The sequence below is a fragment of the Manacus vitellinus genome, unplaced genomic scaffold (assembly GCF_001715985.3).
Source record: "Manacus vitellinus isolate BGI_N305 unplaced genomic scaffold, ASM171598v3 scaffold_8_pilon, whole genome shotgun sequence".
NCBI lineage: Eukaryota > Metazoa > Chordata > Aves > Passeriformes > Pipridae > Manacus > Manacus vitellinus.
Window position 1 is genome coordinate 20,675,464 of NW_021940864.1, and position 16,787 is coordinate 20,692,250.

Below are 16,787 nucleotides of genomic sequence, written 5' to 3' on the forward strand. Positions count from 1 at the left end.
CAGGGCACCCGCGCACCGCCTTCACGCCCCAGGCGTTTCCCGCGCTCCGCTAAACCGCCCGCTCCCTGCCCAGGACTCCGCCCAGCCGCGGGGCGCCCACAGAGCCGCGGGCCGAGGGCAGCGGGGGGCTGCGGCGGCCGAGGGGAACCGAGCGCCCGCCGCACCACCGCGGCGCCTGCGCGGGGCGGCCCCGCCGACTCGCGCCTGCGCTTCTCTTACCGCTTCCCTAGAATGCGGGGGCCGCGGGTGCTCCGGGGTGCGTCGGGGCCGGGAGCGGGTTGGGAACGTGTCTCCCCCTTTCCGCCCAGCCCCCACGCCCGCCGGACCCGGGCCTTGCGGGGGCTGAAGCGCCGAGCCGCAGGGATGGTCCCAGCGGCCGGGGGCGAGCTCGCGGCGCATCGCGCACCGACGCGTGTCCGTGACGGTGACGTGTCCGTGTCCGTGAGCGGCCCCGGGCGCGGTGTCGTGCCTGGCATAGCCGACGCCGGCGGGAACGCGGCCCACGCACGGTGCAGCGTAAAGTGACCGTGAGCGGCGGAGGGGCCCGGTCCGGCCCGGCCCGGGGGCTGCGGGGAGCGGGCCGGAGGGTCGTCCGCGCTTCGCTCCGCGGCGTTGGCGGCGTGTGGGGGGTCGGCGAGCGTGTGCGGGGGGTGCGTGTATGGAGGGCAGCGCGCATCGCTCCCTTAGCATCATTCTCATAGCATCATTGCCTTGAGCATCGTTCCCTTACAACCAGGGCTGTACCGCGGCTTTACCTCCTGGGGGGTTTTTAGAACCAGGCAGGATGCCCTGGGAGAGGTGCTACAGTTTATTAAAGTAGCCGATACAGGTAGGGGGACCCAGCGCGAAAACCTTTTCCCCCCATGCAGCCCTTTGGGAGGGTGTCACTTTGCCTAAACTTGCCTGGTTTTTAGCTTTCTCAGTCCACTGAAGTGCTTGCATGATGAAGATATGAATAGTTGATTTAGGCTACAGAAAACCAGCTGTGGAATAGAAAGGAATTTTAGTGCATCTGAATGTTTTCTAACCTCTGTAATGCTTGAACATACTTTGCTGGGCGCTGGTTGACTTTTATCAGCTTTCACTGTGCATCCTGCGGGAGATCACAGTGTATTTATTTCTTGTAACAGGCACAGCAAGACCCAACCCTCACCAGAATCGGTAGGACTTGGTGGGCATTTTTCACTGCATTTTGGAGCAAACCGTTTTCCAGTGTGAGTTTTGAATTGCTTACGTGTGTATGTTAGACTCTGAATCTTCAGCTGAATATTTGTGTAATTGTTTTTGTGCCTGATCTCTTGTGGTTCAGTGGCACAGTTGAAAGTATGTGCAGGTTTGGTTGCTTGGAGCTTGTGTTACCTAAATTAAGATGGAAAGGTACGGGAGTGTGCAGAAGGTTGTGGCCAGGGGTAAATGAAACCTTTTATGTGGGGAGAAAAAGGAGTAATGAGCTGTGCTGTCATGCAGCACTCCTGTGCTGTGTGGGTGTGACAAGCAGTGTAGATCTCTGGGGTGGTATCCAAAGAATCGTAGTGCTGTCATTCATTGTGTTTCTCTCTGCTGTCATGAAAAGGTATTCTGAGGTGATGTGTCTGTGTATTATTGACAGGCAATACCTCCTCAAGTCTTTATAAATGAGAAAAAAAAAAATCCAGAAGATGTCTTTGGAGGTGTCAGGGCAGGCTTCCATATGTGGCTCTTCTACATTTGCTGAGCTGTTGCTGGAGATGAATGTAGTGAAAAATATTATGCAAAGTACTGAAATGCAGAGAACAACCTTAGTATTACAGACATTATGATGCTTTAGTTTCATCAGCACCAAATCATTGAGGCGAATTCAGAACCATAATACAGTTGTAGTATTAACATGTTACCCCTACCAATGTCTGTTTAAAAAAATAATAATTTAAATCACCTCATTTGACTTTAAGAATTTTTTGGGTTTGACCATGAATGAGGAAGCAGCTTTGAGCTCTTGAGAGCACAAGTGGAACTGTGCAGCTGTCAAAAGATGATGTCTGTTGAATGCTGATGTCTTACATAATACTCCTTAGTTGTTTTGCTTTCTCTGTTTTGACTGAGATCCTAGTTTCAGCATCACTGCATTCAGATTTTGGGCTTTTTTTTTTTTTATTTTTGGGTTTCTTTTTTCTGAAGATGGTTGACTTAATTTTGTGATTTTAGATAAGTTTTGTTTGGTTGGTTTTTTTTCTGTCAGCTCTTCATTAAACAGCTGCACTTTGTTTAAAGGTGGTTTGCTAAGTTTAAGTTGTCCACAGAGTGTTTGCTTACATTGACAGTGTACTTTTGGTCATGCTTTGGAGCTACCCACCATTCAGTGTTTGAGCAGGATCTCTGGTATTTGATTTGCAGTATTTTGCCTGCTGGGGACTCTTGCAGTCATTTGGCTGCTGCTTGTATTCCAGGCTGTCACACCTAAGGCTTGCTAGGTTTCAGAGGGCTTATTTGTACAGCACTTAAAGCAAGGCTAGTGGGATCTGGGGAGTCTTAGGTCTGTGATGCCAAATAATATCACTGTTCCTACCTTTCTCAAATTTGTGATAGGTGGAAATTCCTACTTGTGGTAGGCTCATCTTCACACCTTGTCTGTTGAAGGGTGTTGAGGAGGTGGCTGGGTTCATGCCCAAACTTTGAGATTGTGCTCAAGGGTCTTGATTTGGGACAATCCTTATTCTCTTTTATGTAAGAGGAGACAATGAGATGACTCCTTTACCTCTTTTGTACTTTTTTTCTTTAAATGGGGACTTAAGTATATTTTTCTTGGCTGAGAGTGTGGACCTTAAAATTGCCCATAGGTGCTTTTTTTTTTATAACTAACAACTCTGTTCCCTGAAATACTAATGGATGCACTCAGTTTGTAAATATGTGTGTAGGTTTTATCTGGGACTGCTTAGCTAAGACAAGTCTAAGCAAGCTGGAAACTTGAATTTGATTTTCAAAGGTTTGTACTAATGTACTGTACTTTATACTAATATTTACATTTTTATTTTAGAGTTTCTACACAAATTTACATAAAACTGGAATTTAACCTGTCATGGAGCTGGCTCACAGTTTGTTACTGAACGAGGAAGCATTAGCTCAAATCACAGAAGCAAAGAGACCAGTCTTTATCTTTGAGTGGTTAAGATTTTTGGATAAAGTGCTAGTAGCTGCCAACAAGGTAATTTTATGGTTTTTTTCCCCGCTTCTTTGTAAAGCATTTATATTAATTTCATGCCAGAGACAGTCGACAGGTAATGGCCAGATGACAACTGTATGGTTTCAGATTCAGCCTGAAGAGCCTTTGTATTAGTTTGTAGCTCTTAAGTGTTTAATTGTAGGCAGTCAGTAGGCAAGTAGTAAGTATTTTGAAAAAGTAAAATTCAAATAGGATAACAGCTAATTCTGAGCATTTAGCATCTGTCTCTGCTATTATTGAATGTATCTCGAATCTCTGTGAAACAATCAATTTGCTAAATTATATGCAATTGGGGGTGGTATAAGGTTTACTTCAATCTCTTCTAGGTTTTTTTTGGGTTTTGGTGGCAAGACACAGGATTAAATGACTTTTTTATTTGTTTTTGATCTCTTTAACAGACAGATGTCAAGGAAAAACAGAAGAAACTTGTAGAACAGCTAACAGGACTCATCAGCAGTTCCCCTGGGCCACCTACGCGAAAGCTGCTTGCAAAAAATCTCGCTGCTCTCTACAGCATCGGAGACACATTTACTGTTTTTCAGACACTTGACAAGTGTAATGACATCATCAAGAGCAAAGATGATACTGCAACCTACCTGCCCACAAAACTGTATGTTTAGTATTACTAGGGAAAGGGGAGATTTTTAAGTGGTCCTGGATATTACAGAACAATCTGCCTATATATGTGCATGCTATGTTTATTTATATTTTGTGTGCTTATTTGGGGTTCACAGATGCTTGATATAGCAAGAAAAGCACTGGATTGAGATTGTGCAGGGCAGGACTCAAAGGTTACACATACATGGCTGTCTGAAATGTCTTACTCTAGGCAAGGCACTATTTTATGTTTCTTCACATGCTTATGGCATGGAGAGGATAACAGTTAATGCAGTAATGCAATGAAGACTTTCCATCAGTGGAATTATTGCTGATTGCACTCAGGTACCCCATTTAAGATGGAACCTGCAGGTTGTCAAACCAAAGCATTATCTATGCCCACAGACTTGTAATCACATGTTCAAGCTTTTTTCCCTATCAAATCTTGCCTTTTATATTCCTCCACTGTGATATGCCACACAGGTCTCTCAAGCAGAGTCTCTATACTTGGATATGTGTGTGCATGTATGCATGATACAGTTTGTCTGTACTCATAGGAGCAGTCTCAATGGTAGGAATTTGGTTAATGCCACAAAAAACTTCCACTGAAACTGGTTTTGGTACTTTCCTGCACATACTGCTTCATATGTTCACAGTGTCTAGTGAACCCTAATTTGGTCTTGCCTTCAGACATTATCCCAACAAAAAAGGATTTAACAATGAAGTCTGAAATAGTCACTGTTTGGGTAGGTACTGTCTTCTTGTTTGTATCTTGTGCAGCTCTGTGAGGAACTTGTATAAGTGGGAAGGGTTTTGTACTGTATATATGCTCTGAAACTTAAGCTATCCAAGTGGTAGTCCAGCAGTTTTTTTAATGGAGATATGCCCCTTAAGGAGGAGTCTGTAATAAGTTTGTAATATAGCTTTGCTAAAAGATCATTTAACCAAGAACTACAGATTTAAAAAAAGCCTCATTTGTGATGAAAAAGTACATGTTTTCAGGAACTGCTTCTGTGATTGTCCTGGAACAATTTGTGTGTATAACTGTAATATGGTGTTAATTAAATATCCCTAATCTTAAATGGCAGGGCAAGGAAAACGTGTAAATAACTGTTTATGGATTGAGTGATTTTACAGTACCTATAACTTTTCTTATGTTATGCAATAATTTATTCATTTTAAGTTCTCAGTCTTGAAAAAACCCTATAATTCAGTATCTACAGAAATGTGTCAGGATATATTATAGGGTAAGAGTTATCTTGCAGGTGCTTGGAAAAAGACCTAATAGTGCTGAGATTTCAGCATATTTTGTTTTCTCCAGAACTTTTCATTCTGTGTGTAGATCCTGTAGTAATACCTCTTCAAATACATTTGTGTTCCTAGAAGCTGCTAAACAAAAAGATTGTTTAAATGAACAGCCAGTATAAGTAGTGGATAATAAACAGATTTTTATTCATCAGTGATGATTAAAACATACATTTCTGTTTGTTTGTCTTCATTTAGATAATACAGAAAAAGAGTACACCAATTAATGTCTTTTTTCATAGGGCTGCTGTGGCGTGTGTTGGAGCATTTTATGAAAAAATGGGCAGAATGCTGGGTAGTTCTTTTCCAGAAACTGTGAATAATCTTTTAAAGTCTCTGAAAAGTGCAGAGGTAATTTGCAGATTATTTGTGTGGTCTTGATTCCATTTAAAATGAAACTTGTTTCCGCCAAAGGTGTTTGCCAATATGCCTAGGTTATTATCAAATCTACTGCAGAAAGTTTTGAGTTTATCATATGAATATTATAGTAGTTGCTTCATAGTGGCATCAGTAATTAAAATTCCAAAATGACTGTATGTATTATTTCTAACAACTGTGTTAGGATTTTTGCCCAAGTATCCTGAATAAACATTCAGTTGTTAAAAATTAGTAATAAATACTTAAGTTTTGCAGCAAAGTTGTTACTCTGAATGCGAGCAGGATATGTTGTGCCCTGAAAAGAGAGAGTATGTCATGATATTGCGAGAATGTATCCTGGGCTGTCAGTAGATTTGATTTTATAGAAATAGCTGTATTGGAACAAGTTGGAATACTGATTGTGCGGATCTTGACCTGGCTGCTGTTTTCTTCAGCTGTGTTGTTTGTACCTATGTGATAATTTATTTATTTGTTTATGTGTGTGTGTGTCCTCAAATTGTAAAGTACCTGCCTGTGTGCAGGTTTAGAAGGAAGCTGTTAACTACTTGAGCTTCCTGTTCTCTTGTATCAGCTGGTGTTCTGTTTTTTTTCCTGAGTCTGCAGCAGATAAATAGTGGGACAGGACAGAAGCATTCTGTCTAGAGCCAATTTGTTGGGTTGCCTGGGCTTATCTTAATTTATGTGACAACACAGGGAGTTTTAGTAAAGCTGTATGTAGTGCTTACTGCTGTCTAAAATCAGCTAGATATCAGTTACATATGCCTTCATTGTCAGTGTTTCCAAAAATACTCCTGTATAGAAGCAAGAAAATGCAAAAGTATACAGCTGGTTCTTAGTATATACTGTGTCCCCATTTTTGCATAAATGTTTTTGTGTGTGTGCAGTCTCAGGGCCGCAGTGAAATTCTGATGAGTTTGCAGAAAGTCCTCAATGGACTCGGAGGAGCAGCAGCTTCTTGTCACCGTGACATTTATAAGAATGCCCGATCTCTGCTGACGGACAGGTCTATGGCTGTACGATGTGCTGTGGCCAAGGTGGGTGTGTTTTTCACTAGCCTTGGAAGCTCTTGTACTGTGACTGTGAAGAACCTGTAGTTGAAGTGTGACCTGTTGTGTATGATAGGAAATTTGATAATTAGTTGGGCAAGGTAAGTTCTTCCTAGTTTATACTGCAGGCGCAGACATTTGATTTATTTCACAGGTACTGTAGTAATGTATTCCCCACTTCATAAACATGTATGAGATAGAATATATTAACTGTGAGCCTCAGTGGGAGAGGTTTTTCGTAACATGTTTCTTTCTTTGAGATTTCTTTTAATTTTTTTATTTATGTATTAGCCTATTCTATGACTCTTCTGATTGTTTACTCAGCTAAGTTATTTGGTATATGGGAGAGTGTAAATTAACTCTTAAAATATTCATATTAAAATATTTGCTGAATAAACCTGACAATTGCAGTCTGATACTTACGTGAAAGGTAAGAATGGTCTCCTGGTGCTTAGCAAGTCTATTTTTCTTACAGTGTCTGCTGGAATTACAGAATGAAGCGGTGTTTATGTGGACAGCTGAACTAGAGAATGTTGCAACCCTGTGCTTCAAAGCTCTGGAAAACTCAAACTATGGTGTGCGTGTTGCAGTGTCAAAGCTTTTGGGGACAGTCATGGCTACAGCACTGATACCAAAACAAGCAACAGGTACAAGCCCTTCTGGATTCCATGTCTAAGTGGGCAGACTGCACCTTCAGTACCATGTTACATGGCAGTGTTGCACAACACATTGCTGTTCCAATAGATGAGAGCTTATAGGTGGATTATTTGTTTTTATAAACAATAAGCTAAAAAGAGGAAAGAGTGCAGAATATCTGTTGTAGTCACAAAAATCATTTGGGAAAAGTGACTTATTTTTTAAGAATGAAAACAAATTTTTATCTGAAATCTTGGGTAGATTTATTTTTGCAATAAGTCTGGTTTCAAGATCATTGCTTGTATTGTTTCGAACTTTGGGATCAAACTGTTACTTCCCGTTTTCCAAAAGTGATGCGACAAAATGTGAAGAGAGCCACGCTTGAGGAGGTCTTGGAGCTTATGGCCACAGGATTTTTGCGAGGAGGATCTGGTTTCCTGAAGAGTGGTGGAGAGATGTTAAAAGTAGGAGGATCTGTCAATAGGGAAGTGCGAGTTGGTGTTACCCAGGTTTGTAACTTTTTAATGAAGTAACATTTATGTTATATGTATTATATATACATAGTAGTAACCCTTTTAGTAGGAAACATACACTCTTCTGTATTTGTTGATAACTTACAAGTCTGGTTTGACTCACCTGTTTTGGGAGATGTACATGAGGTCTTCATTTTGAATTGTAACACACTGATGATGCTGCTATTATTTACATTGTGTTCTCAAATTTTTTAGAAAGAGACACATTTAAAGTGATGAACTGGCTTTTCTTGCTGTCATGCAGAGAGTATTTTATGCTTCATAGTATACATAGCAGTACAGGGGCTACTGTATAGTTTCAGCAACAAAGACTTGGCTACTGCATGGATTCATACTGCCTAACTGATTAGGGTTGCTTATTACTAACTGGTATTGCTACTGTGCTGCATAATACACAAGTATAACTGTAGCCTTATATAGTCTTTTCTTTCTGTTTTAATTGGACTTTAATCTGTGTGACTTCTGAATTTTGCAGGCCTACGTTGTCTTTGTTACAACATTAGGAGGTCAGTGGTTGGAGCGCAACTTTGCTACCTTTTTGTCCCACGTACTTGATCTGGTCTCCCATCCTCGTGCAACTCAGACCCATGTGGAGGCAGTTTACTCTCGAAGATGCGTGTCATTTATCCTGAGAGCAACTGTGGGCAGCTTACTCGGGGAGAAAGCACAAATTGCAGCTGCCAAAGATATATGTCAAGCCATTGGTAAACAAATGAAGGCAGTGGGTGAGAACCATTTGTCTTTATTTTGAGACCAGTTTAAAGTTACTGTCATTATACTGGGTTAGCCATTTTTCACCTTTCTTCTACTGTGAGGAGCAATTTTGTTGTTATGGTAAATGATAGTTCAGCTGCATTCTGTTTAAATATGCTATCCAAAATGTAAGTTTTACTTGAAAAGTGATTGTATAAAGCTGGCTTGTTATCCTGTGATAGCAAATGCAATGTTGAAAGCCTAGAATGAAATGGGTAGAAAAAAATCTGCATGTGTCATCTGTCTTGGAATAGGTTGTATTGAAAGTCATGCAGAGTTCTTTACTAGGAGTGCTGAAGGTAGGGCAGGATCTTTTAGGTCCTTATGTCTCTGCTGCTAACATCCATAACAGCCAATTGGATTTTGAGACAAGTAATCTGAAGATTGGAATTAGAGAAGAAAAATATGATCCCTTTGCTAAACTTTGCAGAATATGTAATTCCTAAGAGGGCTGACAAAATTGTCTTGGCATTTGTTTCCTATGAAATGAATTAGTTTGAGCTGAAGATTTAAAAAGTAAATTGGAATTACACATCCCTGTATTTACCATGCATCTGTTTCTTATCCTTTTCTGCTGTCATCTAATTCGAGTTTAAAGCAATGTTTAACCTATGAAAATGAACTTGATATTGAGACTTTTGCAGGTTTTTCTCATAATTATTTTTTGATAGGGTAAGTATGGAACCTTAAAAGGCTTCTGATTACCATAAGTATTACTTCCAGGAAAATAAGACTATTAGAAATGCTACTTCTGAGGGGAAACAGTTGCAGAAATTACTCTTCCTGCCATCTTATCAAAGTTGCAGGAAATTCCATTGTGTATTTGGCTGGTTGGAAGAACTATTTCATTTTTCTGAGATTTTCCAATGAATTTGATGAAAAATTGATCGTTTTTACTTGGTAATGATAGCTTCCCTTCATATAAGACGGACCATTTTCTTAATTTGTCCTTTAGTAGACACACAAACATTAAGCTGATACTGAAGCGCCTTTTCTTTGAAAAGACAGTTGCTGCTTCTGGGATATTTTGTAGGAGAAAGAACCTACAGTGGGATCTAGGAACTCAGTTGGATATCTTTAAAATGATTAGAGATTGTGATTAATTAATTACTAAAGGTCTCAGTATCATTGAGTGTGTATGCATGCAAATTTGTATGCAAAACCTAGATATGTCAAGATTGTATTTTTTTTGTTACTGTGTATAGATACACATATACAGCATTTGTGTATTGTATACTTATTTTTGCTATGTTATGCTGTTAATGCTGTAATTTTAGTGCTCTGCCACCCATAGTAACTGCTGGGCAACTGTGTTTTATAGTCTTTGGATGATTGTGTTTGGCTGATAGCTATAAAACTATTCCCTTCCAGAATGTGTTCGCTTTGCAAGTTCTTACTATCACCAGACTTGTGATTTTGTTTTAATATAGGGTTGGTATCAAAACAAAACTGTCATTTTCTGTCCTATGCAGCTCATGTGTGATTCAAATGGTAGTTAAGAAAGATACTCTTGTTTTTCTTTTCTGCAGAAGCAGTAGTGAATGATGCTAACAGTGAAAATAAATCAGGAGCTGCTGATGTAGCTGCAAGCCAGCATGTAATGGTGTGTGCCCTCCAGGAATTGGGTAGTCTGGTTCAGAGTCTGAATGCCACTGCATCTCCCCTTATTCAAGAACCCTCTATAGGTATGCAAATAAATGGAAATAGATTGTGAGGCATTTGAGCAATGAATATGAAATATCATTAAATCTACTTAAATAATGAATGAATATATAAGAAATAAATCAGTGAAGCTGGCACTTCCTGTAGCACTCTGGGTAGCTACAGTTGTCCAGCTCATTGTTTTTAGTACCCTAACTTTAGTTCAAGTTTGACAAAGTATTAAACAGCTGTTTTGATTGGAGTCTGTCTGAAGCTATTTCTTAGGGTCAGTAAGGTTGTGATTTCTGGTATTGGTCTGTTTACAATAATGGTTTTATAGGAAATGCATTGTTTTGCTGTGTAAGGTCTGAAATACTTGCTCCTGGAAAACTGTATTGCCTTTAAATACCAAATTTCTGTGGGGAGGCAAAAGTATTTTGTTCAGGTGAAGCTGTGGGTAGTGCCATTTAAAAAAAGTGGTTCTTTGTCTTAAGTTGACTAGGGTTTGTGGGGGATTTTCTTCTTGTTTGTTTCAGTATCTGAATCCACATTTATGCTGTAGTGTTGGAGTTTTAAAAGTTTTTTCAGTTTGTGGATGCCTATGGTCTTTTCCAATGGAAGTGCAAGCTCTTTTAGTTATTTCATTGTGCAGATTGTTGTCTTGATGCATATGATATTCTTCTCATACTGATTTGTGCCAGCTGTGGGGTGGGGGAGACCACCCATATTTATTCCTTCTGGCTGCTGCATCCCATGAGAATAGAGGGGACTGTATCTCAGCATTATTTCTGTTAGCAGCTGTGAACTAAGCAGGTAGAAATTGCTCACTAACTCAAGAGAAAGCAAGAGATAAAGCAGCAGTGGGAGTTTGAAGTAAGTGTTTTCCAAGATCTGGACCAAAGAAGGTCTTGATGTGGAGACAGGTTGGACTGAAGGACTCAGAAAGTGGGATTAAGTAAGCACAGAGGTTTCTGTAGAGTGTAGAAAGCTGGAAACATGATGCAGAGGAGACAGCACTGTGTCAAAAGCAGGGTACAGCAGTCAGTGACATCTGTAGCATATGCTTGGCTACAATGTGAAACAAAACCAAAGATAGTCTTACTGTTGCTCTGTTATTGGCAATGTGTGTAAAACATTGTGGGAATCATCACATCCAGTGCCTGTTTCCTTATATAGAGTTGCTACCTCTTTTCAATGTTTAAGTAGAAGTCTCTTCTATGGCTCTGACAGCTCCAACTTTGCTGGTAGAATCTGATGTGGAGCAGTATAATGCTAATAACACCTCTTTCCTTCATTAAAGGAAAAGGCAAAGTCATAAAATTCAAGTACTCTTACTTCTGACTTTCTTAACTTTCACATTGACTGTCTAGTATTGATTCAGTTTACTTGTCTGTGTATTAAAAACAGGATAAGCTAAAGACTGTAAACTCTCCTTTCTGTAGGTCTGTTGGAGACAGTAACTTCAGTTCTTCTTCATCCCAGCATGGCTGCTCGCCTTGCTGCGGCGTGGTGCTTGCGGTGTGTAGCCGTGGCATTGCCTTTTCAGTTGACTCCATTTTTAGACAGATGTGCAGAAAGACTCAACAATCTGAAGACCTCCCCTGAAGCTGTTAGTGGCTACAGTTTTGCAATGGCTGCATTGTTAGGTGGTGTGCATCAGTGCCCACTAGGTATTCCTCATGCCAAAGGAAAGGTGAGATAATGAGTGTTTCATCTGTGAGTGTACTAAAAGATACCTTTTTATCTACAAGTAATAGCTTTGCAAAATGTGTGGCATGCTAGTGAGTTAAAGCATTATTGAAATTAAACTTGTGCCTAGCGTGAGAGTTGTGGCCAGAGTACATGTTTGTAGTATCTCAGTTGCAATATTTAACAGCTGTTTTCCTCTCTCTTTTTTGAATTTGCTGAAGAGAAATTGAAATATTGGAAAATCTCTGAAATAACTGTTGATGAGAATATTTCTAGCTGTATTGTCATATGAAAAGCACTAATCATCTGCATGAAATGTAATGTGCATTCATTCTTTTTCCAAGGTCAACTTAAATGATTTGAGAACATCTTTGTGTATAGTCTATAAGAGTGAACAAGTAGCAGTAGCTTGCAGTGGTTTCATTTATATTTTTAAATCTCTTGTGTTTTGTCATTGGTGCAGATGGTGGTCAGTATTGCTGAGGATCTGTTACGAACTGCTGCGCAAAACAGCAGGCTCTCCTTGCAGCGGACTCAAGCTGGATGGCTTTTACTTGGAGCACTCATGACTTTGGGTTTGTAAAAATGGTCTACTTTTTCTTTTATTTGAAACTTGTCTAACATTTCTGATTATCCACTCTGGCAAATGGTCTATACACATAATGAGTTCAGTATCTAGCACAAGAGTATTTATACAGGAGAAACAGTGTTCGTACACTTATTTCAGTAGTATTGTTATGCTGGGGAGAGATGAAGTGTTAGAGTTTATGTAAGCTGAAGGATAGTAGAAGGTGCCATACCTAAAAAAAAAATAAATCTGTTTTTAGAAACCCAGCCTTTAGTCATTCTATGAAAGGGCAAAATTGCCCATAGTCTTCCTTCCTTAATACTGTGGTACAGAAGAAATGGACCGTAAGTAAATGCAATGAGCATTCCAACAAGTTGCATGTGTACCTCTAGATAGGCAACAGTACTGATTCAAAGTGTTGTTAGTTTAAAAGCCCTTCAGTTTTTTAAAAGACCCAGCTTCACATTCATATCTGCCATAACAGAACTACCAGAAACTGTATTTTGAGAGGTTGCAAGTGTGCTCTTGAATTTTGTGGTAGTACTGTTTTTTTCTGTTTTGAGTTTTATTTTACTGGAAAATATGATAAACTTTCAATGCGTTCTGCAGTATTTTGATCTCTCAGAAAATACCATTTTATGTTTAATCTCATTTCTCTAAATTGTCTCTTTTTTGCCAGTTTATTGTCATGTTTTTCTAACAGTGTATCCCTATTTTGGTTATCTTTCTCTAACGTATTTTTAATGTACTTGCATTAGACCTTTTTTAGAAGCTTAGAAAAATATTTGACTGTTAAAGTAATTTAGATAATCAGTAACTATCAGTTATTTTTATATTCCTTTTTTGGACAAGTTATGGTAGGCTAAAGAACTTGCCTTCAAAATAGTAACATAAAAAAATTTGAAGTCAAAAAGATAGTAAAAAGACAGTTGGCAGTGGTTCCATAGGACATGGTAGTGTATAGAATAACCTATTTCCTATATTTTTGGTACTGATATCAAGAAGCAGACTTAAAGTATAGTAGTTGTTTGCCACACTTTTAACCTAGAAATGAGAAAGAATTTAATTTGGTTTTTGTTGTTCAAATGGGGAGAAAAGGAGAAGTGAAATAAGACAAAAACAGCTCAAAGAGCAAAAGCCTTCATAGCAGATTTTTCACACTCAGTTAAATACATGTTTTTATTATACTGTCACTTAATTTTTTTTGCACAGGTCCTTCTGTTGTTCGGTATCATCTGCCTAAGATGTTGCTGCTGTGGCGAAATGTGTTTCCACGTTCTCTGAAGGAGCTGGAAGCAGAGAAGGCGAGAGGAGATTCTTTTACCTGGCAAGTAACGTTGGAAGGCCGTGCTGGAGCTCTGTGTGGTAAGAATTTCAGACTTTGAGATTACACCTGTACAGTAAACCAAAATGTGATCCCAAGTATTGTAGAGAGAACTCTCGTAACTTTCCTGCTTTCTTTGAAAATGAGTAAAATGTGTCAGACTTTCATCAATGTGACCTGGTTTTGGCATACAGTTTTTGGAGGATATCATACAGTCTTTGAATAAACATTTTTAATTGTTGCTTTTTTGATATTCTCCTAGGATCTGTATCTTGCTTATGTTTTATATTTGTTTGTTTCAGTGAAAGTTTAATTTAAACCTTTTTGTTATTAGCTATGAGAAGTTTTGTTGCTCACTGTCCTGAGCTGCTTACTGAGGATGTGATCAGGAAACTGATGACACCCATAGAATGTGCCATGACAATGATGTCGCAGTAAGTAGGCAGTTTTTGCTCTTTATTCACTTTGTCTTTTCTTGAAATACTACAACTAATTTGTTTTAATTCATGTTCTGACATAGTACCGCACTGTTGCTGCACATCCATTTTGAAGAAAAACTTTTATCCTTGTGTTTGTGGTCTTTAGCTTTGTAAAATTATTACTGCTGAAGGGCCTACATTGGTAACTTTGGTAACTGTGCTTTGATTTCCAGTTCAGTGAGCTTTTGAATTCATGGTTTGCTTATCCCTGTGCAAGAAATGACAAAACTAAGATACTGGTATACTAGATGTTATTCAAAAAGCTCTTCTCTTATAAATTGAACTAATGAAAAGACTTTCAGCATTTTACAGAATAAAAATAAAACATAGAATTGAGTTGGTTTTGTGGTTTGGTGTCTGTCCCTTTCCTCTGCCCCACCCCTAATTAAAATAGAGCTTTCTTCTGAGGAGGTGCATTTCACTGATTTAGGGCAGCGTGTGTTGTGGTTTTGTTGTTTTGGTAGTTTTGTTTCTTTTAAAAGTCTTCTCTGTACAATTACTTCTGAAAATGTACTGATAATTGAGTGATGTCCAGGGTAGTTCTCTGAACAATTTTTTCTTGCCTTGGCTAGAGATATATCTTGTGAAAAGAAATTTGAAAATACTCTTTTCAGTAACTGCAGCATTTCTGGTTGTCTCTTTTTCTTTTTTAATTCTGTAGCATTCCATCAGTAATTAAAGCCCATGGAGCTCATCTCAAAGCTAGTGCAGCTATGGTTCGTTTAAGACTTTATGATATATTGGCTTTATTGCCTCCAAAGACATATGAAGGTACATACATTTTTAACAATTTTTAATAAAGTAAAAATTCTGCTTGCTCCTTGTGATGTATTTTTGGTGTTTACCTTTGAAGCGAATACAAGATTGAAAATAGGATTCTAGGAATCTCCAAGAATCTTGTACTATATTCCTCATCTTCTGTATGTCATCTTGACAGTATAACTACAGAGAATGAATATTGCTAAACATTCATAGAGTAACACAGTATAAAAGTTATGGTCCTGTTTATAGGATTGGGAGATATGAAGATTGTGCTCTGAGATCCAATAATGGTGGTTTAAGTCATTGTTACTTAAAAGATGGAGAATATTATTTCATGTTTTCATAGTATACTGAAAAGACAGATGTGACAATGAAGGTTTAGTTTTGGTTTCAGTGTTGCTTTTTTGTTTGTGTTTTTGTTTTTGTTTGAGCTGTTTTTTGTTTGTTTGTTTGTTTTTACCTGATTTACTGTATTAGACAGATCTACTATTATTAAATTACCAGGCACTGTCACAGGGTCTGACAGATTAGGTTTTTGGTTTTTGTTTGTTTTTGTTATTTCATTAAATTTACATGAGCATGTGGATGAGCAAATTTTTTCAAAATCTGGATTATTGTCCTGGAAGGAATGACCCAATCTGTTGTTTAGAACAGGACACCATCCTGAGTAATGTCCTCTAGTGGACCCTGCTTGAGCAGGGAGTTGGGACTAGATGACTCCCAGTGGTTCTCAACCTTATCCATTCTTTGGGTATTTGGGTACCCATGATTTGGGAATTGAGAGCCTAGGGTTCTGTTTGAAGCCTTGCTGTCAACTCTAGTCTTGTTGGGTTTACTTCTCTGTTCTCTACCTCTAAAATCGAAGTAATGGTATATGTGTAACTTTTGATCAATAGCTGGAATGTTTTGGCTAAGAAGCAGCAATGATTCTTTTTAATATTTATCTTTTTAGGATCATTTAATGCGCTGCTTCGAGAGTTGGTAGCAGAATTTACTTTGACAGACAACTCTGCTAATACAACCACATCACTCTTAAGGTCTCTTTGTCATTATGATGATAGTGTTTTGCTTGGCTCTTGGCTGCAGGAAACGGATCATAAGTCAATTGAAGATCAGGTAATAAAAAACTGGAATAATGAATTATCTGCCCTCTCTGTGTGATGTGTGTTTGGGGAAGCCTTTTAAAACTGAAGCTTCATGCCTTGTTTTTAGTCTTATTTCAGAGCTTTGTTAGATGTAAGTTCTTCCATCTACAGGGTACTGTTTTGACTAAAAACTACCTGCAGCTGAGATATAAATTGCATAACCCTACTCACAGGGTTGTGCTTCGTGAATTAGCCTAATTTCTTAAAAAAACCCCCAACCCAACACTCCCAGTCCATCCCCCAATGTTCCTAGTCTAGCAGTTGTTCTCATATATATATGTTTTTTTTCTGAACCAGGAGAAATGTAGGTTCCACTTAACATGTTTTATAATGAAATTGCTGTCAGAATATCAATATTGCAAATGGTGTTACAACAAAACAAGATTCAGCTGGTTTTATAGGTGTAGTATGAAATCTTGCATTTCATTTGGAAATGTTGACATGATGTTGTTGGCTGAAAGTGCCTCTTCTGCAACAGCCCATATAATAATGTAAAGGTTTCTGAGAAGGCTTGATGCAGCAGATCCAAAAGCTAAGGCTGATACCAAATGTGAGAAACTAAAGGGAAGCTGTTTCTGAGGCACGAGCAACATGTCAAAGCAGAAAAAGTTTTTATAAACTTCCTTTGTTTGTTGTGGTGGACATAGTAGACTTCCAGTGCAGTCTTCAATCCACAGAGGTTTCTGGGATGCTCCTTTCCCTCGTTTTTTGGTTTTTTTTTTTGTTAACCTC

The 16,787-nt window shown here is 38.9% G+C and overlaps 1 protein-coding gene across 1 annotated transcript in view; it reads left to right on the forward strand.

Moving 5' to 3' along the window:
- The first annotated feature begins 3,018 nt into the window (after positions 1–3,018).
- HEATR5B (HEAT repeat containing 5B) overlaps positions 3,019–16,787 on the forward strand; it is a 54,876-nt gene continuing 41,107 nt past the window's right edge. Inside the window, exons 1-14 of the mRNA XM_029965035.1 lie at positions 3,019–3,181; positions 3,598–3,809; positions 5,344–5,452; positions 6,364–6,513; positions 7,001–7,172; positions 7,513–7,670; positions 8,170–8,419; positions 9,977–10,132; positions 11,531–11,781; positions 12,241–12,352; positions 13,558–13,710; positions 14,004–14,103; positions 14,810–14,919; positions 15,863–16,026. Coding sequence (XP_029820895.1) covers positions 3,056–3,181; positions 3,598–3,809; positions 5,344–5,452; positions 6,364–6,513; positions 7,001–7,172; positions 7,513–7,670; positions 8,170–8,419; positions 9,977–10,132; positions 11,531–11,781; positions 12,241–12,352; positions 13,558–13,710; positions 14,004–14,103; positions 14,810–14,919; positions 15,863–16,026 — 2,223 coding nt within the window. The 5' untranslated portion in view covers positions 3,019–3,055. The remainder of the gene's footprint in view (positions 3,182–3,597; positions 3,810–5,343; positions 5,453–6,363; positions 6,514–7,000; positions 7,173–7,512; positions 7,671–8,169; positions 8,420–9,976; positions 10,133–11,530; positions 11,782–12,240; positions 12,353–13,557; positions 13,711–14,003; positions 14,104–14,809; positions 14,920–15,862; positions 16,027–16,787) is intronic.